Genomic DNA, 23,459 nt, shown 5'->3' on the forward strand with positions numbered 1-23,459 from the left:
CCACAGGAGAGAAGCATTTTGACGTGTGGGTGGGCTGATTCCAGTGGTGTAAGTAGCTCCCTCCGTGGGGAGTTTCAGCCCCCCACACATGTCACTGCACAGGGCGTGGGAAGGGATGTGCAGTTTGGCGTTGGTAAGCCACTAGCCGCCGGCCCCAGCCACCACCGTCCCTTCCCCCAGAGTTTCTGCTTAGAAGGCCTGTGTGGGGCCCAATGTATTGCATTTCTAACACGTTTCTAGGTGATGCAACCCGAACTAGAAAGCTTTTATTTATTTATTTATTTTAAAAACATTTTTATTGATTTCGGAGAGGAAGGGAGAGGGAGAGAGAGACGGAAACATCGATGATGAGAGAGAATTATGAATCAGCTGCCTCCTGCACCCCCCACACTGGGAATCGAGCCCAAAACCCCAGACATATGCCCTGACCGGGAATCGAGCCGTGACCTCCTGGTTCATAGGGTGATGCTCAACCACTGGGCCACCCCAGCTGAGCAGGAAGGTTTTTAAAATTACGGTATTTGGGCCCCACCCCGGACGGTCAAATCCAGGCGATCGTTAGTGAGACGCCGCCTCCGTGTTTGGAGGCTGTTCCCAGGTGATTGTCGGGGATGGCGGAGCCTGAGAACGGCCGGCAAGTACAGAAGGCAGCCAAGCCTGTAGGGCGCCTGTCGGTTCTGAGGCGCCATCGAAGGCCTGTGGGGGCGTGGGGCACTGACGGGCTTGCGTTGGCTGTGTGCCCCCAGACGTACGGCAGCCCCAACAAGAAGCACGTGGGGGTCATCCTGCAGCGGGGCGTGCTCATCCTGCTGCTCTGCTGCTTCCCCTGCTGGGCGCTCTTCCTCAACACCCAGCACCTCCTGCTGCTGCTCCGGCAGGACCCGGCCGTGTCCAGGTAAGGCGGGTGTGCAGGGCGGGGCGGGGGCCGTCCCCACAGAGAGATGCTCCCATCCACGCCTGGCCTCTGCAAACGCCCAAGGCCAGGGCCATGGCCCCTCACGGGGCGGTAAGCTTCCTCGGTGGATCTGCCGGGCCCGGTGCTCGCACACCTGCCCCTGTGATCCAGAGCCCCCCCTGGTGGCTGCAAAGGCAGATAGTCTGCGGAGAAATACAACTTGCCAGCATCTCCACGAGAGGCGGTCGTTGAAGGTGTTTATTTGTGGTCTTGTGCTTATCGACCCTGGTCTGTAGGAGCCGCGTCGGTGCTTTCAAAGCCCAGCGCTGCCGGGTCCTCCTTCCCGCCCAGCACGCTGTCCTCATGGGCAGGGCAGCCGTGGCGGCGGTGTCTCTCAGAGGTCACCGGTGTCTCTCAGAGGTCACCTAGATGACCCTAACGTGCTGCCAAGACTGGGCCCTGCCAGGGCAGTCCTTGTCTCAGACCCGCGGCTCTGACCCCAGGGGGCAGTTGGCAATGTCGGGAGACATTCTATTATCAGAACTGGTATTAGGGCATCGCTACTGGTAGAAGCCCAGGATGCTACAAACCACAGGAAAGTTGCCCACAGCAGACAATTCAGCAGCCACAGTGCCGAGCTGGAAAAATGCCGCCCTAGACCCAAAGGCTTGGAAGAACCCAGAGAGGTAATTTGGGTTATGAGATGACAAGCTCTATTGTAAATGTGCGCATTTGCTGCAGCAGTTGAGTCCATTAATTTAGAAAGAGCCGAGGCTGTGAAAGGCAGTGACAGCTGGTTTGTCCTTCCTTTTCCTTGAGATGGAGACCTCCTCACTTTTATTTTCTTTTTATTGTATAGGCTTACCCATACCTATGTCATGATCTTCATTCCAGCTCTTCCTGTAAGTTTCCAAGCATTAAGCTGTTTTCTTCTTGCGGTCACTGAGAAAAAGCAGCTGAGATGCCCATGAGCTCAATGAATTGGATCGCATGAGATACCCACATGTGATGTGGGCTCGTTCCAGAAAGCGTGGCTTTACTTATGCTCAGGAAAGACACAGACATTTGTCCCTCAGGAAATTCCAAGGTCCAGGTGGCTCCAGTGGGCACTGCCCTGCCTCCTGCAGCTGGAGGGACTCTGGGGTCATGCAGGGTGACGAAAAGAGCAGATGCTCATGAAATAAAGGTTTTCCCTGCATAGGGGTGGCCCTAGAAGGTTATTGTGATAATCTCTTATTACGGGCAACACCCCTAATTCAAGTTCTAGGTAGATAAAGGGAGGAGCAGAAGTTTCTCTTGAGCCTGCAGTTAAAGTTCTCTTTAGCTCAAAACAATCTGCATACCGCTGAGGCTCATTGCGGGGCGACTTCTTCTGGGCCCCCCAAGCTGGAGCATTCCCATTGCCCGGTGAAGCTGCAGCTTCCTAATGTTGCCGCACAGCGCCTCGCACACACCGCTGTGCGGCAGCTGCCCCGTCTGCGGCTCAGTGACACCCTGTGCAGATTTGCAGCCTAGGGCTGCAGGGAACGATTTGTCACCAGAACGTGTCTCTTCGGCATGAGGGCTATTTTAGGCCGGTTCCTTTTAAGAAACAGCAGACATGGGAGAAGCTGACACCCAGTAGGAGCAGCCCTGTGTGAGGTGCGTTTACCGTGTAAGGACCTCTCCACTCGCAGGGTGTCTCCCAGGCTGTGCCAGGAGGAGGCGGGGCCTCATCCCCAGAAACTTATCTGGGAGCAGATGAGGGCTGAAATCTGCACCATGCCTGACCCTTGTGATTGTGCGTGTCCTGGTCACTTCCCATAACCGACTCCCCACGGAAGATGCTATTTAAGGTGGTGGCTTCAGCCGTTTTGGCACGTTCCTCTGCTCTCTGGGGTCTCCTCATGTGTACAGCAGGTAGACATGTTATTACACTTTAGTGGTTTTTCTCCTGTCAGTCTATCCTGTATTACAGGGGTGTCTCAGCCAAGAACCGGGAGGGTTAGAGGGAATTCATTCCCTCCCTACAGAGCCGGGGCTGTAGCACACAGGCTGGGGTGCAGTAGGCCGACCCCCCAGGTTTGAGTAACACACTCAGGGTGTTCGCACAAGGATGAAATCGCCTAGGGATGCACCCTCCGAAGCATTCCCGCCCGCGGTTGAGCTGGGACTGGCTGCATTAGTTGGCCGGGGCTGCCGTGACAAAATGCCACAGACCGGGAGGCTTAAACCCAGAAATCTATTTTCTCATCGTTTTGGAAGCTAAAGTCCAAGGTCCAGGGCTGGTTGCCTCTGAGACCTTCTCCTTGGCCGGCAGCCGCCCTCTCTTCCCATTGGCCCTGCCCTTCCTTGTGCAGAAAACTGTCGTGTCTCTTGTCTTATAAGGACACCAGTCCACCCGGATCAGGGCCATCCTCGCGGCCTCACTTTAACTTAATCACAACTGTAAAGATTATCTGCGGATTCAGTCACACCGGGGGTTAGGGTCCAGCAGGGGGACACAGTTCAGCCCTTAAAAGCAGTCCCCTGCTCTCATTAATCGGTATCGTGGTCTTTAATTTAGCCTGAGACCTTAAACACTTCAGTTCGTTACTGTATCGGCAGAAAGGACTACAGGCTCGTCTATAGAAGAGCGTCCCTAGAGTTTGCCCAGGGCTTTCTTTCCAGCCCATAACCTACAGAGGCGTCCTCACCGCGCACAGGAAGCTGTACCCCTGCCCCAGGGCCAGCTGGGTCACGCGCGTTTATAGGAGATGTTCGGAACCCTCAGCTCTGGACACCTTTGTCCCCTCCCCCTCCCCCTCCCCCCTCCCCTCCCCTCCCCCCTCCCCTCCCCCTCCCCCTCCCCTCCCCCTCCCCCTCCCCGGTGACACAGCTCTGTGGTCCCTGCGGGAGCAAAGGGCAGTCCAGCAGTGGCTCTCACCTCTCTCTACATGATCAGGCCAAAATGTGAACATTCGTCTCTATTTTTCTCTCGTAGGCGACGTTTCTTTACACGTTACAAGTTAAATATCTGCTCACCCAGGTAATGCGGACTTTCCTCTTCCTTTGTGGGGCTAATAGGAGTTCACAGCTTTCAGGGATGGGGCCCTGGAAGGGTCAGAGATGGGGGCCCGGATGGGAAGCCGCCTGCCAGCACTGCCTTAATGCCCCCAGCTCCAGCCCCGTGTTCCCGCAGTGGCTCGGCCGGTCCTCCCCTGTGCGCACTTGCACCCCCTCTATCTCCTGTCACCTCCGCCCGCAGTGCAGCGCGGGCCCCCTAACTCCTTGCTTAAACTAACCAGGGCCTCCTGATAAATAAGTGACCCACGCAAATGGTTGGCCAAGGCCTTTGTCCTGGCCTCTGAGCCCAAGACCTCCGAGGCCACCGGAGACCAACACGTAACCCGGCAGTCAGGTCTGTCAGCCGGAGCATCGACAGATCGGGGCGTGGGCTCTCACCGAAGGGGGGTGCAGTTCAGTGCAACCCAGGGACGCCTGCTACGGGAGGCTTGGAGCAGAGCAGGCCGAGCGGAGAAGCCAGGGCCAGGCCGCCGGCTCTCCACCCATGTCCTCTCGGCTGGGAAGCTGCAGAGCTGGGGTCGATGTGGACGGCTGTGTTGGAGCTCGGGGAGCTTGGCCTCTGGGTGGGACGTGGAGGCTGCTCTGTGTGAAACTGACTTCAACCCTCCAGGCAGAGTGGGATGTCTTACTTTTACCGACAGGATTTCAAACAGCAAGGCTTTTACAGATGTGGTTTCAGAGAACCAGCTTTCCCAGAGATAAGAAAGGGTTCAAAGGGGCGAGGTGATACCGCACGCCTGGCAGCAGCCGTTCACTTCCTCAGTGCAATGCCATTTTACTGTCAGCTGCACGTCTCAGATTTGAGATGCCAGATACGACTGGCTGCCTCTGTTCTGTGCTTACGAGCAGAGCCAGATAGGAGGGAACGCACCCCACACTCCAGTTTCCCAATTTCCATTTTGCTTGAGAAGGTGGTGTACTTGCACCCACAGTCCAATGTGGAAAGCAGCTTGTTCATACGATGTCATCCCTGCTGGCGCTGGCACTATTGTAGAGTTTGTCTCCTTTCCTCTCTGCGTCCCACCTTCTGCCCTGGTCTCACCATGGCGCCGAGAGGAGGAGGAGAGGGGGTGCTGGGAGGGTGGGAAGGTCCTCGCAGCAAGGAGGCACCCACAGCACGTCGGCTCACACGGCAGCCCGTGCCCCGCTGGGCCCAGGGGTCTCTAGCAGGTGCGGTCTCTCCTCGCTCTAGGGAATCATACTGCCCCAGATCCTAACCGGAGTTGCAGCCAACCTCGTCAACGCTCTCGTCAACTATCTGTTTCTCCACGAACTGCATCTTGGGGTGATGTGAGTCCGACCGATTCTTGGGACAGCGTGTGGCTTCTCCAAGGCTGGGGGAGAGACCTTGACCTGGGCGTGTCCACGTGTGGTCTCCGCCTTGGACCCTCTGGAAAACAGGGTCCGGACAGGGGTGGGGGAGAGGAATGCTCTGGAAGGAGGGCCTGCCTCGGATATCCCAGCGCGGACGGGATGGCGCCCGGCTGAGGGGGGCGGGAGGGGCGGAGAGCGCGCTCCCCTCACGGGCTGTTCTTCCCAGGGGCTCAGCACTGGCCAACTTGATTTCCCAGTTCTCCCTGGCTCTGTTCCTCTTTCTCTACATCATCTGGAAGAAACTGCATCGAGCTACCTGGGGAGGTAAAGGCTGTCTTTTGTTTTGCAACGTGGCCGTGGGTTTTGCCTCGGGGGCGCTCCCGGCGGGTGCCCAGCTGTGTTGAAACTGTGCGTCCCCCCAGGGTGGTCGCTGGAGTGCCTGCAGGACTGGGGCGCCTTCTTCCGCCTGGCCGTCCCCAGCATGCTCATGCTGTGCATGGAGTGGTGGGCCTACGAGATCGGGAGCTTCCTGAGCGGTCAGTGCGGGAGGGGATGCGGGGGGTGGGGGGGCCTGGCCCGGAAGCGTGGCACCAGCGGCCTCTCTCCTCAGGCATCCTCGGCATGGTGGAGCTGGGGGCCCAGTCCATCGTCTATGAACTGGCCACTATGGTCTTCATGGTGAGTGTCTGAGGCTGGCTGTGCGGAGGGGCTAGATGTGTCTCTTGACAGGGGCCCAAGACAGGCGCACGTCTGTCCACCACATTCAGTCCTAAAGCTTATCCCAGAGCCTGAGGGGTCCTTTCGGTTTGGGTCTTCCTGTGGGCTCACTGGTGGGGGGGTGGGGTCTTCCTGTGGGCTCACTGGTGGGGGGGTGGGGTCTTCCTGTGGGCTCACTGGTGGGGGGGGGTCTTCCTGTGGGCTCACTGGTGGGGGGGGGTGGGGTCTTCCTGTGGGCTCACTGGTGGGGGGGTGGGGTCTTCCTGTGGGCTCACTGGTGGGGGGGTGGGGTCTACCTGTTGGCTCACTGGTGGGGGGTGGGGTCTTCCTGTGGGCTTACTGGTGGGGGGTCACTGGTCGGCTCACTGGTTCGGGTGGGGGTGGGGAGAGGGTCTTACTGATGTGTCCACTGCTGGGCTTCCATCCCCCAACATGGTCCATGTCTGAAAGATGTCATTTGATTGCCAGACTTGCCAAATAGTTGTCACAACACGAATGCCTTGAGGGCAAGCCGTATTACCTTTCCCTTTCTTTTCTTTTATATATTTTATTGATTTTTTACAGAGAGGAAGGGAGAGGGATAGAGAATTAGAAACATCCATGAGAGGGAAACATCCATCAGCTGCCTCCTGCACACCTCCTACTGGGGATGTGCCCACAACCAAGGTACATGCCCTTGACAGGAATCGAACCTGGGACCCTTCAGTCCACAGGCTGACGCTCTAGCCACTGAGCCAAACTGGTCAGGGCACCTTTCCCTTTCTTATCCTTCCTTCTTTCCTTCCTCCCTCCCTCCCTCCCTCCCTCCCTTCTCCTCCTCCTCCTCCTCCTCCTCCTCCTCCTCCTCCTCCTCCTCCTTCTTTCTCTCTCTCTCTCTCTCTCTCTCTCTCTCTCTCTCTCTCTCTCTCTCTTTCTTTCTCTCTTTCTCCTAAGCTCGAAGGGCCCCTCTTTTGCCTCTATAGCTTGTTTCCTGAGCCCGCACTGCCCAGCTGACTCGCTTCTTCCACGGTTCACTTCACCTACCCCTGGGACTTTCTAAATAAGCTTTCTCTTATAGTTTGAGTTTCCTGGCTCTGAATTCTTTCCCAGCCAAACTCAAGAACTGAGGTAGGTTAGCCAAGGTAACCTCTGGTGCGTGTAGCCGTCACCAGATTTGTGCCTTTGGTGATATTAACTGGCTGCGTGGTGACAGCAGTGGCTGCCCGGTTTCCCACCATCAAGTCACGCTCTTTGCATTGTGATGATAAAGAATTTGTTGGGAGACCCCTGTGTTTGCTCCCACTAGGGCTGGTCTCCCATTTCTTTTATCTACCTCGCTCTGTCCGTTTCTATAGCCCTTCCTTTAGCGATCCTGATCCTAAGGCAAAATCCTTGTTTAAATGAGTGATAAATATTTTGCCTTAATTAATACTTAATTTCTCACATGATAAATTTATAGATAACACGTGCACCGGTGGGGTCCCTCAGCCTGGCCTGCGCCCCCTTGCAATCTGGGACCCCTCGGGGAATGTCGGAGAGTTGGTTTCAGCCTGATCCCTGCAGGCCAAGCCGAGGAACCCCACTGGTGCATTAATCTGTGCACCAGGCCTCTAGTATGCATATAAGATGTTTGGTTTATCTCTTCCCGTCCTCCCCCCTCCCCCTTCCCTCTGAGATTCATCAGTCTGTTCCATGTTTCCATGCCTGTGCATTGAGTGTCTGCCCCCTAGTGATCAGTTTGTATCATAGAGACCATTAGACTGTTCAACCAGTCACTATGATGCACACTGAGCACCAGGGGGCAGAGGCTCAACACAGGAGCTGCTCCCAAGCAGAAGCACTGCTCAGCTGACCAATGGGAGCCTCTCCCACGGACACTCCCCCTGTGTGCCCCTCCCCCATCGGGACCAGCGTCGGGACTGACTGGGCACAAGCCCACAGTTGCTTGTCAGTCATGGATGCACCGTATTGCCCTAGGATGGGCACGGAAACCGCAGCGGAGCGGCAGCGAGCCTACCGAGCGACGGCAGGCACAGCGGGGCTGGGATGAGCGGGAGCGGCACCTGGCCCGGGCTCGGGCTCGGGCTCCTCCCTGGCCGCCTGCCACTTTGCCACTACTACATCCCTTGGGGATGTTGGACTGCCGGTTTCGGCCCAATCCCTGTAGGCCAGGCCGAGGGACCCCACAGGTGCACGAATCTGTGCACCAGGCCTCTAGTATACAGATAATAATGGCTACTTTTTCCTGAATAATTGCTATGTTTGAGGCACTGATCTAAGTAGTTAGCATGCATGGACTCATTTGCTCCTGACATAACCCTGATATGCAGGCCCTCTTATGAGGTCTCTTTCCAGGTAGCTGAGGGCAGGTCACCTGCCAGGTCACACAGCTCAGAGGTGCCTGGCCTGGGATCTGCACCCGGGCAGTCTGGCTTCAGAATCCCTGTTCCTAACCACAGCCCACACCTCTTTCCTCTGTCTCCTTTGGCACCACCTCTGGCCTCACAGAGGGCAGCAGGCTACTGGCTTGGGCTGGGTCTTCCCGTTTTCGTAAGTTCTTTTGATCCAACATTTGCAGGGGGAGGGGTCACCCTTTTAGGATTCCATTTTCTAAACGTGCCCCCTTGAGGGTCTTTCAGAACAGACCTATTTGGGCTCCTGGCATCCATCCTTCCACACCCAAGGGCGAAAGTGACGGTGCAGCCCTCCCAACGCCCAGGCTGGACTCTGAAAAGCCAGGCTTGTGACAAGGATCACAGCCCAGGGTCCCAGGTCCCATGTTAGCCGAGCGGCTCCCAGCGAAACACAAGATGCAGCAAACTACCCTTCTTATGGCTTTAGGACCAAGTTCTACCAAGGAGATGTGAAGCTCGGTTTGCCTAGTCCCTCTTCCCTGGAAGGCGCAGAGCAGGCTCCGGAGCCGGGGGCAGGGCTGGTCCCTGCGCTGACCGCTCCCTTCTCCTTGCAGATACCCACCGGCTTCAGCGTGGCCGCCAGTGTCCGGATTGGGAACGCGCTGGGCGCCGGAGACATCGCGCGGGCCCGGAGGTGCTCCGTGGTCTCCGTGCTGGTCACAGGTGCTCAGCCTTCCGGCCCGCGGCTCCCCCAGCCGTCTGCGCGGACCGCCGCGCCCGGCCCACGGGCCTCCTTTCTCACGGGGCTGTTTCTCTCTCGTTTCTCCTCCAGAGCTCTTTGCGGTAGCCTTTTGTGTCCTGCTGGTAAGCTGTAAGGACCTTGTGGGGTACATTTTCACCACCGACCGGTGAGTGCCGAGAGGGGAAACCTGTGGTAGAGACAGGGCTGGGCCTCTGGGGCCTTGCGTCTTGGCCGGTTCCTGTCATTTGCAACATCAGAAGCTCATTGGTGTTCCCTGGGGACTGACGGGTGGGGACCAGTGTCCTGGCATTGGTGGTGGCATACGCTCTGGCGCTCAGGACACTCGTGTGTTTTCAAGGAGGAAACGCCTTTTTGGTGCCATTGAGTGCATTTTCGGTTAATTATTTTGTTCCCATGACAAACACCGCCGTGATAGCTCGGCGCGTGCCGGAGCGCCTGTGCGTAGTGTTCACACAAGATCCGTCAGCGGGCCGAAGTTCACGTCGCACCAGTGGGCTGTCTGTCAAGGCTGCGCCATCTGATGATCGCCGAGGCAGAAGTCTCACCCGAGGGGTGCCCTCCATGGCGCTGGCGCTTTCAGCCCGAGGCCAGCCGGGCATTTCTCCGTGGCTAGCTGTGGGGCTGCCTCTTCTCTGCGACTTTCCATCAGCAGTGACACAAGCAAGCCGACTCCCGTCATGGAGGCAAAGAGCAGGCGGAGGGCCAGGACTAACCCTCGCGCCGGTCCTCCAGGTACTGGTCAGCTCGGTCCCCGCCATTCCTGTGGGCAGCTGGGCTGTCTAGCTGTCGCTCCCTTCAGACCGAGCGGAAGGCAACCGCAGGCACCCATTCTCTCCAGGGATCAGAGTCCTTCATCAGATGGGCTCGCTGCACTGAGGCTTCGGCGGGAAGGTGGGCGTTCGGTTCGGAGTCCGTGCCCTTCCAGAAACCATGCAGAGCAGGACCACGAACGGGAAGCAGGAGGCTCACAGCCGACGCCTTGATGAGATGAGAAGACGCCACCGAAAACGGGCAGACAGCTGTAGGCTGGCCGGGTCCCAGCGATGGCACACACCCTGGCCTGACGGGAGGGACGGAGAGCGCCTCCCAGAGCCGGGACACAGCGGTCACGTCCACGCCCAGGCCTGCGTGTGCATGAGTTGCGCGAGTAAATGTGAAAATCCTGGAGGAAAAGATAATTTTCTAGGAAAATAATTTATCAGAACTTGCCCTAGACAACAAAGAAGGTCTACAAAGATGGATTTCCTTAGAAGAAACTTTAAAATTTCAACATCACCAATCCAGAGGGTTCCAGAGGAGGATTTATAAAACCTCCGAAACCTAGAGGGCAGCGATGCCGTCTGAGCCGTTCCAGGAAGCAGGAGAGGGACAGTCCACATCCTGCCGATGCAGCGAATGGACATCGGCACCAACTCTGACCAAGGCAGCACCGCAAGAAAGAGGCACAGCCATCGTCACTGACTAATATGAACTTTAAAATCCAAAGCAAAATATTGGTGGACAGAATTCAGCAGCACATCAAAAATAACACATTTTGATGGAATGTAAAACAGCATGGAATGTGTTAGGTGGAAAATGAGAGTGCAGCACACCATATAGCGAATGCTGCAATATGAAATAGTAGAGTCTAGAAGGGGAAAATAGGAATATATATTTGTATTTCCTATTTTTCATAAACACTGAGCTAATACAGACAGGGGTGGAATTGTTACCGGTTGCGGGATGAAAGGGTTAGGAGGGGGGTGGGTGGGGTTAGGATGGGAGTGGGAGGGTTAGAAGGGTGGGTGGAGGGTTTAGGAGGGGGGGGGAGGGTTAGGAGGGGGTTAGGATGGAGGTGGGAGGGTTAAAAGGGTGGGTGGGGGGTTAGGACGGGGGTGGTGGGGTTAGGATGGGAGTGGGAGGGTTAGAAGGGTGGGTGGAGGGTTTAGGATGGGGGGGGTGGGAGGGTTAGGAGAGAGTGGGGGATTAGGAGGGGGTTAGGATGGAGGTGGGAGGGTTAAAAGGGTGGATGGTGGGGTTAGGAGGGGGGTGGGGGGTTAGAAGGGTGGGTGGTGGGGTTAGGAGGGGGGTGGGGGGTTAGAAGGGTGGATGGTGGGGTTAGGAGGGGGGTGGGGGGTTAGAAGGGTGGGTGGTGGGGGTAGGAGGGGGTGGGAGGGTTAAAAGGGTGGGTGGTGGGGTTAGGAGGGGGTGGGGGGGTTAGAAGGGTGGGTGGTGGGGGTAGGAGGGGGTGGGAGGGTTAGAAGGGTGGGTGGTGGGGTTAGGAGGGGGGTGGGGGGTTAGAAGGGTGGGTGGTGGGGGTAGGAGGGGGTGGGGGCATAGGAGGGGGACAGGAGTGGATGAGAGACTCTTTCGTTTCCTTTTCATTTTGTTTGATTTCTCTTAGCCACTTGCACATCACCTACTCAGAAAATACAATCAGTTCTGGATACAATAAGTGTTTCTATCGTTGACTGGGGAGGCAGTCGCCCTGTTCCGGGCTGGGTGTCTTTCTTATTCATTCATTCAACAGCTGTGTGTTGCCAGCCAGAGTCCTGGGCAGTGCGCGCTGCTGGCAGGCGGGGCCAGGGCCTGGGTCTCCGGGTGCCGGCGTTAACCGCGGTCTCCGCTGCGGGGTTCGGCCGCGGGGCCACAGGGAGCCGCGGACCGTCTCCGCCCGCACCTTGCCAGCCGGTCCCCGGGGAGAACCTGGCTCCCGTGCGCTCCCTCGGCGGACGGAGCCCGTGGGGGTCCGGCCCGTGGGTCGGGGTTTCTGCTAAAAGCGCGACGCGCGGCGCGGCGCCGGGGCTGCGGGCCCAGCAGCACAGGGTCCCCGCCCCGCACCCGCCGACCCGTGGCCTCTCCTCAGGGACATCCTGGCGCTGGTGGCGCAGGTGGTGCCGCTGTACGCCCTGTCCCACCTCTTCGAGGGCCTCGCGGTGAGTGGGCGGCGGGGGCACCTCCCGGGCGGCGGGGGCTCCTCCCCGGGCGGCGGGGGCTCCTCCCGGGGGGCGGGGGCTCCTCCCCGGGCGGCGGGGGCTCCTCCCGGGCGGCGGGGGCTCCTCCCGGGCGGCGGGGGCTCCTCCCGGGCGGCGGGGGCTCCTCCCGGGCGGCGGGGGCTCCTCCCGGGCGGCGGGGGCTCCTCCCGGGCGGCGGGGGCACCTTCCGGGCGGCGGGGGCTCCTCCCCGGGCGGCGGGGGCTCCTCCCAGACGGCGGGTTCTCCTCCCGGGGGGCGGGGGCTCCTCCCCGGGCGGCGGGGGCTCCTCCCAGACGGCGGGTTCTCCTCCCGGGGGGCGGGGGCTCCTCCCCGGGCGGCGGGGGCACCTCCGGGGCGGCGGGGGCACCTCCGGGGCGGCGGGGGCTCCTCCCGGGCGGCGCGGGCTCCCCCGGCGGGGCCTGCGCCCCTGACCGCCTGTCCGCCCGCAGTGCACGGGTGGCGGCATCCTGCGCGGCAGCGGGAACCAGAAGGTGGGCGCCATCCTCAACGCCGTCGGCTACTACGTGATCGGCCTCCCCATCGGCATCTCCCTGATGTTCGCCACCAGACTGGGCGTGATCGGTGAGCCTGCGGGGTGTGTGTGTGTGTGTCTCGGTGAGCTTCCCGCTGGGGGGGAGGAGACGCGGGGGCGGTGTGTCGGTGAACTAGGGGGCGGGGGTAGATGCGATGGTGGAGAGATGCAGGTGGTGGGAGATGCAGGTGGTGGGGAGATGCAGGTGGTGGGGAGATGCAGGTGATGGAGGAGAGGCAGGTGGTGGGGAGATGCAGGTGCGGGGAGAGATGCAGGTGGTGGGGGAGATGCAGGTGGGGGAGATGCAGATGGTGGGCAATGCAGGTTGTGGGGGAGATGCAGGTGGTGGGGGAGATGCAGGTGGTGGGGAGATGCAGGTTGGAGGGTGATGCAGGTGGGGGAGGCGGGCGGAGCCGGTCACTCAGAGTCCAGCCAGAGGCTGTGAGTCCTCTGGGACTTCCCTGCCGCCCCCGCGGTCTGGGAGGCCAGGGAGGGTGGACTGCACCAGGGCCAGCTGCACTCCCCGGGCCCTCCTGCCCAGGGGCGGCTTCCAGCCCCCCCCCGCCCCTCCCCCCCACCCCAGTGCTCCCTCCTCCTGGGGCAAGGACTGGCTGTGGCGCCTTCCCGATGTCCCCAGGGGCTCAGCTGCGCTTTGGGGAGCCCAGCATGCAAGCCCTGAGCGGGGGCCCACTGACGCCTCCTGAACTGGCCACCCTGGAGGCGGGGAGGCCATGGGACAGCTGGGTACGGTTCCTACAGAAGTTGGGGGAACCTCTGTGGAGCCATTTCTGTCCGGAGCAGCGCCCCCTGTGCATTGGGGGGGGGGGGCGGGAATTCCCGAGGGCGAAGCCCAGAGAATGACCCCAGAGCTGTGCTCTCTAGGTCCTCCCCCCCCCCCCCCCCCCGCAGCCTCACCGCCTGCTGGCACAGCCTTTCCCACCATGTCTGTCTCCCCACAAGGCCGTGGGTGACACCTGTGACAGCAGGAAGGAGGCGGGGGGGGGGGGGGGCCATCCCTTACCTCATCGGGAGGAAAGGTTAACCTACAGGGTATGAAATTACCAGAGCGAATTTTTTAAACAGCAGGGAGAGAAATGACTGCGCAGCTTTGATTTCTAAAATAACACTTTGGAGCACATGGGCGATTAATAAATGACGCCATTAACATCTGAGCGCGTTACCCTTGGGCTCAGGCGCGGGCTGTCTGCGCCCATCAGTGCGGTGGGCTCGGAGGAGACGGAAGTCTGACGCCCAGAGTGAACTTGGAGTCCAAAGTGCCCCCACGGGATGGACGTTTTTTCTCAAGTTCAATAATATTTTAGTAAAAATTACTTGAGATGTACAAAGAATGGAGTTGCCAATGCAAAGTTCACCGGGCTTGCATTGTGGTGCAGAGAATTATTTAGCTGAGTTCCTGGCGTTACTTATATTTCAGTTTTGACAATGGCAGAGCTAAGGGGGATATTAGCAGAATCCACTGAGAAATATAGATACATCTATGTCCCAAGTGCTGTACTGGGCCCCAAGTCATTTAACAAACAAACCTACTATGTGCAAAGCACAGGCAGAAAAGAATCATTTAAAGGAAATGCTGGGGCCCAAACTTCCAGGTATAAACAAAGTCCTGGGGATGTGATGCGTGCATGGTGGCTGTAGCCATGAATAGTGTCGTACACTTGAAGGTTGTAGCTCTTGAAGACAGTAGCTCTCAAACGTTACCATCGTAAGAAAACACTAGCTGCATGTTGGCGGGTGTTACCGGACTCACTGTGGCCGCTGTGTCCCAGTACAGCGGACCCTCGAGCAACATGGATTTGACCTACACAGGCTCATTTATATGTGGGTTTTTTCAATAAATACAGTCAGCCCTTCATCTCACAGATTTCACATCTGTGGATTCAAACACCCATGGATCAAAAACAGTATTTTTGTGTTCCCAATCTGCGGGTTCCCAACGGTGGGTTGAAAATACTGTTTTTGATTCATGGTTGGTTGAATCTGCGGTTGCAGAGGGCCAGCTATGGTTAAGTTTGGGGAGAGTCGAAAATTATACGCAGACTCTCGACTGTGCAGGCATCTGTGCCTTTAATCCCCGCATTGCTGGAAGCAAATTCCAGCAGGTGATAATTATGCAAGAAGTTCATCAGAAGGCTGATGGACCTTGGGGCTTCAGCAGGGCTGAAGATCTGCAGATATTACTGCCTGCTGCCAGACAGCTGAGGGCAGTTCCCCCAACCTGATGGTCCATTACTGTTAACCACACCTGACCTCTGATATGTATATCTGCTTTGCTATAGGGCAAAATCCATATATATAAAAGCCAGGGGCCGTCATGAACAAAACAACTGGACAGACCAAACAGGCTGCGTGGGGCAAGCAGGCCGGCAGGGGGGTTAGTGAGGGACAACCAAATGACCAAACAGCAGGCTGTGTGGGGTAACCAGGCTGGAAGGGGGGGCAGTGAGGGGCGACCAGGCTGGCAGGGGGGCAGTTAGGGGTGACCAGGCCAGTGAGGGGGAGGCAGTTGGGGGAGATCAGGCCAGCAGGCAGAGGCAGTTAGGGGTGATCAGTCTGGCAGTGGGGGCAGTTAGGGGAGATCAGTCAGGCAGGCAGGCTAGCAGTTAGGAGCCAGCAGTCCCGGATTGTGAGAGGGATGGCCGACTGCTGGTTTAGGCCTGATCCCTGTGCACGAATTTCGGACATTCCCCAAGGGGTCCTGGATTGGAGAGGGTTTAGGCTGGGCTGAGGGGACCCTCCCCCCCATGCACGAATTTCGTGCACCGGGCCTCTAGTAAGGGAATAAAAAGCCAGGGGTCCAGAGATTCAGAGAGCTTAGTCACTAGAGCTAAGTCTCCCTTGGCTCCCCCAAATTTATATTTCATGTCTAGTTTATTTAATTTACATCGCAGCCCCTTCTCCAGATTCCTGAACCCTTGCAGCAGCGGATAAGACCCTAGCACCACATTATTCAAGGGTGAACTGTATATATATATATATACGTGATGAATTATCATGTTGTGCGCCTGAAATGAATGTCATGCTGAGTGTCAATTGCATCTCAATAAAAAAACGCTGGGACCCAGGGAGGTGAGGGCTCTGCGGGAGGACTGCAGCCAACCTCTGACCCACCACTTAGAACTGGACATGTAGCGCCGACTGCACATGGCGCCCTCAGGCAGCACAACGCCGCAGGGTCCTGTGGGCGGCTCCACAGATCATAAGGGCCGTCATCATCCCCTGGGAGGCTTTTCAAACACACATGTTCCTGGGCTCTGCCCAGGGATTCTGATAACCTTCTGGTTTTAGGGTTCTTAGGTGAGGTCAAACAGCAATCTTTTAAATAGTGTCTCGTGAAACTCCTGGAAATCTAATTCATAGCTTGCAAATTACAACTAGAGACGGCTGGTTATATTCTGTTTACTAGTAAGATGGTTAGGGTGAGCTCATAGTTTCTATAGGTTGGGAACAATAGATTGAATATATATGTGCTTCTGTTTGTCCATTATAGGAGTGACAGTTAGTCACTAACTTTATTCTAAACTAGAGGCCCAGTGCACCTACTTTATTCTAAACTAGAGGCCCGATCGCCGGGTGTACGGGGGGATCGGGCCTAAGCTGGCAGTCAGACATCCCTCTGGCAGCCCGGGAGCCCTCGGGGGATGTCTACTTGCCAGCGGGGAGCAGGCCTAAGCTGCAGTCGGACATCCTTAGCGCTGCTGAGGAGGTGGGAGAGGCTCCTGCCACCACCGCTGTGCTGGCAGCTGGCAGCCTGGCTGTGGCTGAGCAGAGCTCCCCCTGTGGGAGCGCACTGACCACCAGGGGGCAGCTCCTGCATTGAGTGTCTGCCCCCTGGTAGTCAGTGTGTGTCATAGTGACCAGTCATTCCCAGTTGTTCTGCTGTTAGGGTCAATTTGCATATTACCCTTTTATTATATAGGATATCAGGTTCATCACACCTGGAAAGTGTGATTTGAGAATGATCGGTACTTGGCACTGAATCTGGGCACCTCCCTGTAAACCATTAGCCCAGCCTGGCCACTGTACTTTACCCAGATTCAGAAAGAGCCAAAGACCAACCAAATGGGATATACCAAGGCCACTCATTCAGAGCTTGCTCTGCACAGCCAGCCGCCTGCACTGTGCTTGGCAGAGACTTAAAGGCAGGCAGCGGGGAGGGAGCGCGCTGCAGTGGGACGAAAGGAAGGCTCCCCTGAGCCCTGTGGAGGCGGCGGACTAGAAGTGGGGTGTCCTGTGCAGTTGGTTAGGGGTGCGTGCTTGGTTTTCTCTGGCTGGTCCTAAATAGGAAGCAGGGACAAATTTCGGGAAGCTGTCAGTTATTGGTCAAGGCCTGGTCATTTTGGATCAATTGGTGCAGACGTTGTTGTTTCACTTCCTAGACTGTCCCTAGCAATAGCCATGTGGCCTCGCTCAGGACTGGAGCAGAGCAGGCTGGCGTCCTGGGATGTTAACTGCAGATACGGTGGGTTTAAGACAGGTTGCCATAGGCTGTGGGTCAGGGTGTGACCTTTGTCTGTATATTTAGTCTCTCACGGCTATGGCTATTGTTAGAGTTTCTGATGCCTTTAGTTCACTGTTGACCAAAAATCCCCTCACCCCCTGGGGTCTCCCTCTGGCCACGTGTGGGTTATTAGGTGGCATATGGATGGTACTTCAGGATCTACAAGGCTTTTCTCGTCCTCCATCGTCACTCAGGTACCTGCCCTAGAGCTGCCAGCTTGACGCCTGCGCAAGTAGGTCAGGGGTCCTCAAACTTTTTAAACAGGGGGCCAGTTCACTGTCCCTCAGACCGTTGGAGGGCCGGACTATAGTTTAAAAAAAAAAAACTATGAACAAATTCCTATGCACACTGCACATATCTTATTTTGAAGTAAAAAAACAAAACGGGAACAAATACAATATTTGTATTTGCATGTGGCCCGCGGGCCGTAGTTTGAGGACCCCTGAAGTAGGTTCTGCAGGAAGCGCCCAGGGAGAGAGCGGCAGCGCTTTAGGCTGCTGTTGCGTCTGCTTAAAAGCGTTAGTTCCTTCTCTGAATGAAATGGGGCGTGGTAGTCTGGCAGTACAATTAGAGACGGGACGTTGTTTGTCCTGGAAATTTCCTTTCCTTATAACTGTCACTTTTCTAACATGATTCTGAACATTTGTTCTGAGATCCAAAACTCCAGGAGGTAGCCCAGGGAGCCCCGGGCCTCCCGGAACCTTCTGGGAACTGAAGGAGAGAGCAGGAGAGAGGCTCTGGCTCAAGCTCGGCGGTGGAAGCAGATGCTGAGACGGGAGACGGGAGAAACACGCTCCGCGGGAGGCTGGTTCCACCGTTAACCTCCGCCCGCTGTCCCCCCAGGTCTGTGGGCGGGGATCGTCGTCTGCACCGTCTGCCAGGCCGTCTGCTTCCTGGGCTTTATCGCTCGGCTGAACTGGGAGAAAGCCTGTCAGCAGGTAACGCGCTCACTGCCGGCCGGCCAGGTGCTCCCTCGGACAGTCCGCTCGGCTCTCCTCTCTCCCCTCCCCTTCTCTCTCGCTCTCATTCTTGTTTCTCTCTTGTTGTGGTTTTATCTGCATCTAATTCAGACTTGGGGGCCAGATGACCCTCGCTTGACTCATTCCCCTTTGTTTATTCATCGAATAGGAAAAAGGGGGGTTCCTTTCTTCCTGGGATCCCATGCTGGGCCACTTCCCTTGTGTCTGACAAGCCAATTTCAGGACAAATGTGGAACTGGAAAGGTGGTGTGCCATCACGTGTCTCCTGATACTGTTTTTCTGACCCCAAAACATTCTGTTAAGATACATGTGTGCACCTTTCTCCCCAACTTTCTAGGGTCAATGTGGGGTTTGAAAAATCGGTGACAGATGAATGAGATAAAGGGCAAGAGGGGCTAACTCGAGATGATCTTGGGCCCCCTCCTCCCCCTCATCTTGTGCTTTTCCATCCAACCTCCCCCACGTCAATCATCATGAAAGATGAGTCCATACGTGTGAACAGGAGAAGCTCCACTGTTACATGTGAATGACAGAAAATGGCTGGGCTTTCCCTGAACTGGGTAGTCAAGTCAGATAGGCCCCTACACCGTGGAGAGCTGGGGATTCACTTGCATTTCGTTTGTAGGCTCAGGTACATGCCAACATGAGACGACCCGTGGCCCAGGATGGGACGTCGCTGGCTCAGGACCTACTTGACCCAGGTATGCTCTGGCTGCTGCACCGGGACAACCGCTCCAGGCGGTCCTGGGGCCCTTTGTGGGCCACACCTCCATCTGCTGCTGTGAGTTTCCACTTGAATAAGGCGAGAAACACCCAATTTGGGGTAAAAGACTTGAGATTCATTTGCTCTAACTCCGGACATGAGCCTACTGCTACCGACGACCCAAGTCTGCAGGTGGCCACTCCCGGGCTGGTCGTGGTGCTCCTGCGGCCCCTGTGGGCGGTTCTGGTGCCGTGGCCCTGAGCTCGGGCCTGTCCGGAAAACTGGCATCTGCATGTTTGTTCCGGTGGGGTTTTCCTGTTTACCAGGCAAATACGGGAGCCTTAAGCGGATTATTGTCTTGGCTGTTGCTTCTGACAAACACCATGCAGATGACTTTCTCGTTTTCCTCTGTCAGCTTAGCAATTCGGGGTTCCGGGTTCCGGGTTCCGGGTTCCCGGGGCACGCAGCGCTCACACTCGTCCTTCGCTCCTTTAGAACAGAAGCCCTTTGAGCTCGGGGGTTGGCTCAGTCACAATCAGTGGTTGAGTCTGTTTTTCTGCCATATCTTGTCCGCATTGCGTAGTCTCCCAGGTAATCGCAGGTCGTTTGCTAGGCTTTTCGCGTTTGAAAGTGTTTGTCAAAGTAATTTGAGGCCCAAGATGGTGTTGTCTGTCTCCAGAGCGGGTCCCTTTGCTTCTAACACTTGCTTACTAGCCATCCAGAGCAGTGGCAGAAATGGGAGCTCTGGCCCTCCCATCCCCCCGCCCCCGGCCCCCGGCTCCCCCAGAGGTGGCCGTGTAAGGGCTGGCTACTTCTGGTTCATGCTTGTTCTCAGTGCAGCCCTTCAGAGCTCCAGCCTGCAGTACAGAGGGCTCGCCTGGGGCAGGGCTGGGCTCTCCAACTGCTCCTCCAGGGGAGACTCTCGGCCAAAGGTGGCCCCAAGTGCCAGCTCCCTGGCCGGGTCCACCTGCCCCAGGCCCCAGGCCCAGGCCTTGCGCTGGTGACTGTCTGTCCATTGCACTGCTGTGCTCGGTGCCTTCGGGGTGGTGTTCACTTGCTTCACCAGCTCTCAGATTGTCTTCAGGGACGGGCTGGCCCAGTCTTCTGCCCCACCACGTGTGAAAAGCAGGAGACAGCAGCCTACCTCGCATGGCTGTGTGAGAGCAGTGGCCTCTCGCAAAGAAGCACTTTGTAAGTGCAGATGACACTGTTCTATTTGCAATTGTTCTCCCTCCAAACAGAGGGCATTGTAGCATCCCTCACGCCTGTATGCTTAGTGACAGGTCTGTTCTTGCTCCATTAGGTGACCTGCCTTTGTTCTCCTCTTGGGAAGTTTTCAGGAAATTGTTCTCACTCTCACTATCTAAGGGTCTCGAGGCTACATCCAGGCCAGTCTGGTCCTCGGGGTGGAGTCACATTCCTCTTTGGTTACAGCACTTGAATGCCCTGAATCACTGCCTAGGCTTTCCCCTCTGCCGGCCATCTCCTCTTCCTGACGGTTGCATAGGTGTGGTCCCTTGAAGTCTCCTCCGAATTTTAGCTTCGAGAGCCACCACCTGCCTCTAGGTGGTGGGTGGGCAGGGCTCCCTGGGCCCCCGCGGCAGCAGCCTCCAGCCAGGGTGCGGTGGGCGATGGAGAGGCCTCTGAGAAGGAATTTCTTTCATTTCTCCGTGGAGCAACTGCTTCCGGAACCACCTTTCTCCGCTGGTAACACACAGTACAGGCACCTCTGCTGTCCCTTTTATGCGGATGGAGAGTTCCTGCCGGGCGGCTAACTGAGTTCCTTTCCCCAGGGGGCCCTGGGAGCCGGGGAGAGACCGGGATGAGAGTCGCTGAAAAGAAAGACGAAGCCCCGCTGGATCAGCAGCTGCACCAGGAAGCGGCCCCTCGGAGGCCGAGGCCCAGGCCGGCCGGGCTGACCGGGAGGCAGCTGGCGCTGCGGCGGGGGCTCCTGCTGCTGGGGCTCCTGGCCGTGCTGCTGGCGGGCGTTCTGGTGCGGGTGTGTGTCCGAGCTTAGGGCGGCGGAGAGAGAGTCGGGCCAGTAAGACTTTTGAGCTCACAAGCAAGTCATTCATAGGCCCCATGGGGATCTGCCTGCAGGTAAGGCAGGTCAGCCGCGCCCCTGGCTTCAAGGACTGAGAGTTCAAAGATGTACTTTCCAAGGAAGAAAACGAACCAAGTAGAAGCTACGTTCTTACCACGACAATGTCTGAGAAGTCACATCAGAGGGAAGTTCATCCCCCACGGCCTCGCCAAGGACCACTGTGCGGACTGCATTCCTCGTGGCTTTGCTGTTCTGCTCACCGTTTCTTTAGATACAAACACACGTGCTGAGTGCTTCAGGGCTGCTGCTATCTGAATTATTTAAAATATGTTACAATACATTTTTCCTTGTGTCTTCGATTGTTACTCAGTGGGAAACGATACTGTAAATTTTCATCTGGGGTCAGAGCTCAGGCACCGCGGGCACTGGAGACGCTTAGGAAACGAAAAGAGGAGACCAGGTTACTCAGAAGGCGGACCTGGCCTGGCGAGGCGCCCCCGCGGCCTCCAGTGAGGAGGGTGGCGCTGAGCGAAGGCCCCTGTGGTGGCAGCCCCAGAGAGAACCGGCTGGAGGAGCCAGCCGGAGGGGGAGGGCCTTTCGGATTGTGCCGGAGGGATGATAACGTTGGGGCAGCCCCCACGCAGCGGCGCCTTCACCCTGTCACCCTGCGATCCAGGGGGTGCCACCTTCGTTTTCTCCCTTTGTTCGAGGTTCCCACAGATCAGGGTGCGGGGCTGCTATATCTGCTGCTTCCTCCTTCTCCCTCCGCAGTCCTTGCCCAGTGGGCGCTCTCACTGGCATCGCCATGCCATGCGGGGGCAGCGGGGACAGCGGGGGGGGGGGGGGGGAGTCGAGCTGGATGCCCCAGTGATCGCTGTATCGCAGGTTTTTAAATGTTTATCTTTTTGTTTGGGCTGACAACATGATAAAGCCCCAGAACTGGAGTTGTATTATGTCCGACAGGCCTTCCTTTACAGCAGTGATTTCCAACCAGCTGCTGAACGAAGCTTTAAGCATGCAGTGCCTGGCTAGTCAGGGTGCTGGCCTCTTCCCCTTCGACTGTCAGGGGAAAAAATGACAGCAGCCAGCACAGTAGCCCTCGGGTGGGAACGAATCACAAGGATACTTTTTTTGGGTCAGATCTGCAATAGATATATTTTCTTGGTGCGCTGCAGAACTGTTTTAATTAGTTTATGTGCCACGAGATACAAAGGGTGGAAAACCCTGTGCTTTACAGGGTTGGAGCCTGACCAGGGGTGCCAGTACCGCAGTCTGCTTCCCGGGGGCCGGGCTCTGCTTCCCGGGGGCGGGCTCTGCTTCCCGGGGGCGGCTGCTGGCAGGAATTTGTAGCAAGGGGGTAAAGTGCACTGGGAAGAGGACAGCGCTTCCCTTTTCCCTGTTGTGCAGTTAAACCGAAGAGCTTTGGGTCATCAGGTTGCCTGCTCTTGCACATGCGTCCAGGCCGTTTCCCCCTCGCTGCAGCCTCTCTGAACTAGAGGCGGTGGAATTACAAGAGGTCCCTGGTGCCTGCTGCTTTGCCTTGGTAATTCAGTGGGAAGTTGCCTCTCTCTTGCATTTCATCCAGGCTTTTAAAGAAGATGAGAAAACTCCTCCTGCTGGCGATGGCAGTTGATTTTTCCCAGGCTCAGAGCCCTGGCTGGGTGGCTCAGTTGTGATGGCGAACCTTTTGGGCTCGGTGTGTCAGCATTTTGAAAAACCCTAACTTAACTCTGGTGCCGTGTCACATATAGAAATGTTTTGATATTTGCAACCATAGTAAAAAAAAAGACACATTTTTGATATTTATTTTATATATTTAAATGCCATTTAACAAAGAAAAATCAACCAAAAAAATGAGTTCGCGTGTCACCTCTGACACGCGTGTCATAGGTTCGCCATCACTGGGTTAGAGCGTCGTCCTGAGACGGCCAAGGTTGCAGGTTCTATTCTGGGTCAGGGCACATACAAGAGTCAACCAATGAATGCATAAATACGTGGAACAACAAATTGATGTTTCTCTCTCTCAAGTCAATTTTTTAAAAATCCCCCTGTCCCCACGTGAGCTGGGCATATGCCCTAAGATTATGGTGGGGCCACAGAAATTTCTCTTTCAGCTTTACAGTTGCGTGAGCTTGGTATGTGAAATCACATTTTATGTACAGGCTGTTATTGGGCAAGCTAATTTGGGCTAAGGGACATTTCTGCTTCCTTTGAGAGCTCAGATTTGAAACTGGAACCACGGTCGGCTGCCTGACACATCAGAGTCAACTAGTAGAGACAAGGTTGAATCTTTGAGGTGATTTTATTCAGATGCTGGCGATCCGGCAGGTATAATACCCTGAAAAACCGCTCTCTCATCTCATCTCATCTCAAGCCAGCCATTATATAGGGCTAGACTCGCAGCATTAGGAAGGTTGAGAACCACTGGGCTGAGGGGGGGGGGGGCGGGGGAACCTACACCTGTGTGAGTATCCAGGTCTGTTTTCTAACATTGTCCTCGAGAAGGTCGGCCCCCAGACATCCCCGCTTCAGCGTGCCTTGTCCTTGATTTGCTCTCAGAATGTACCTTCTCTCTGAGTGATGGAGCCACCTGGACTTCAAGGTCAGTTTCTCTTTATGACTCTGTTTTTCTTGTTACAACACGTCCTCCACAGTTTCCC

General features: G+C 56.8%; 1 protein-coding gene across 1 annotated transcript in view; it reads left to right on the forward strand.

Moving 5' to 3' along the window:
* SLC47A1 (solute carrier family 47 member 1) overlaps positions 1–21,139 on the forward strand; it is a gene marked incomplete at its 5' end in the record, with an annotated part of 41,097 nt that extends 19,958 nt beyond the window's left edge. The window contains 14 exons of the mRNA XM_081110685.1: positions 747–895; positions 1,755–1,797; positions 3,858–3,902; positions 5,133–5,230; positions 5,481–5,578; positions 5,677–5,790; positions 5,865–5,932; positions 8,919–9,027; positions 9,137–9,212; positions 11,913–11,982; positions 12,471–12,603; positions 17,916–18,010; positions 18,678–18,753; positions 20,549–21,139. Of these exons, the coding sequence (XP_080966811.1) occupies positions 747–895; positions 1,755–1,797; positions 3,858–3,902; positions 5,133–5,230; positions 5,481–5,578; positions 5,677–5,790; positions 5,865–5,932; positions 8,919–9,027; positions 9,137–9,212; positions 11,913–11,982; positions 12,471–12,603; positions 17,916–18,010; positions 18,678–18,753; positions 20,549–20,772 (1,398 nt within the window). The 3' untranslated portion in view covers positions 20,773–21,139. The remainder of the gene's footprint in view (positions 1–746; positions 896–1,754; positions 1,798–3,857; positions 3,903–5,132; positions 5,231–5,480; positions 5,579–5,676; positions 5,791–5,864; positions 5,933–8,918; positions 9,028–9,136; positions 9,213–11,912; positions 11,983–12,470; positions 12,604–17,915; positions 18,011–18,677; positions 18,754–20,548) is intronic.
* Positions 21,140–23,459: the final 2,320 nt, after the last annotated feature.

The sequence above is a fragment of the Myotis nattereri genome (assembly GCF_964212035.1).
Source record: "Myotis nattereri genome assembly, chromosome: 16".
In the NCBI taxonomy this organism is placed as follows: Eukaryota; Metazoa; Chordata; class Mammalia; order Chiroptera; family Vespertilionidae; genus Myotis; species Myotis nattereri.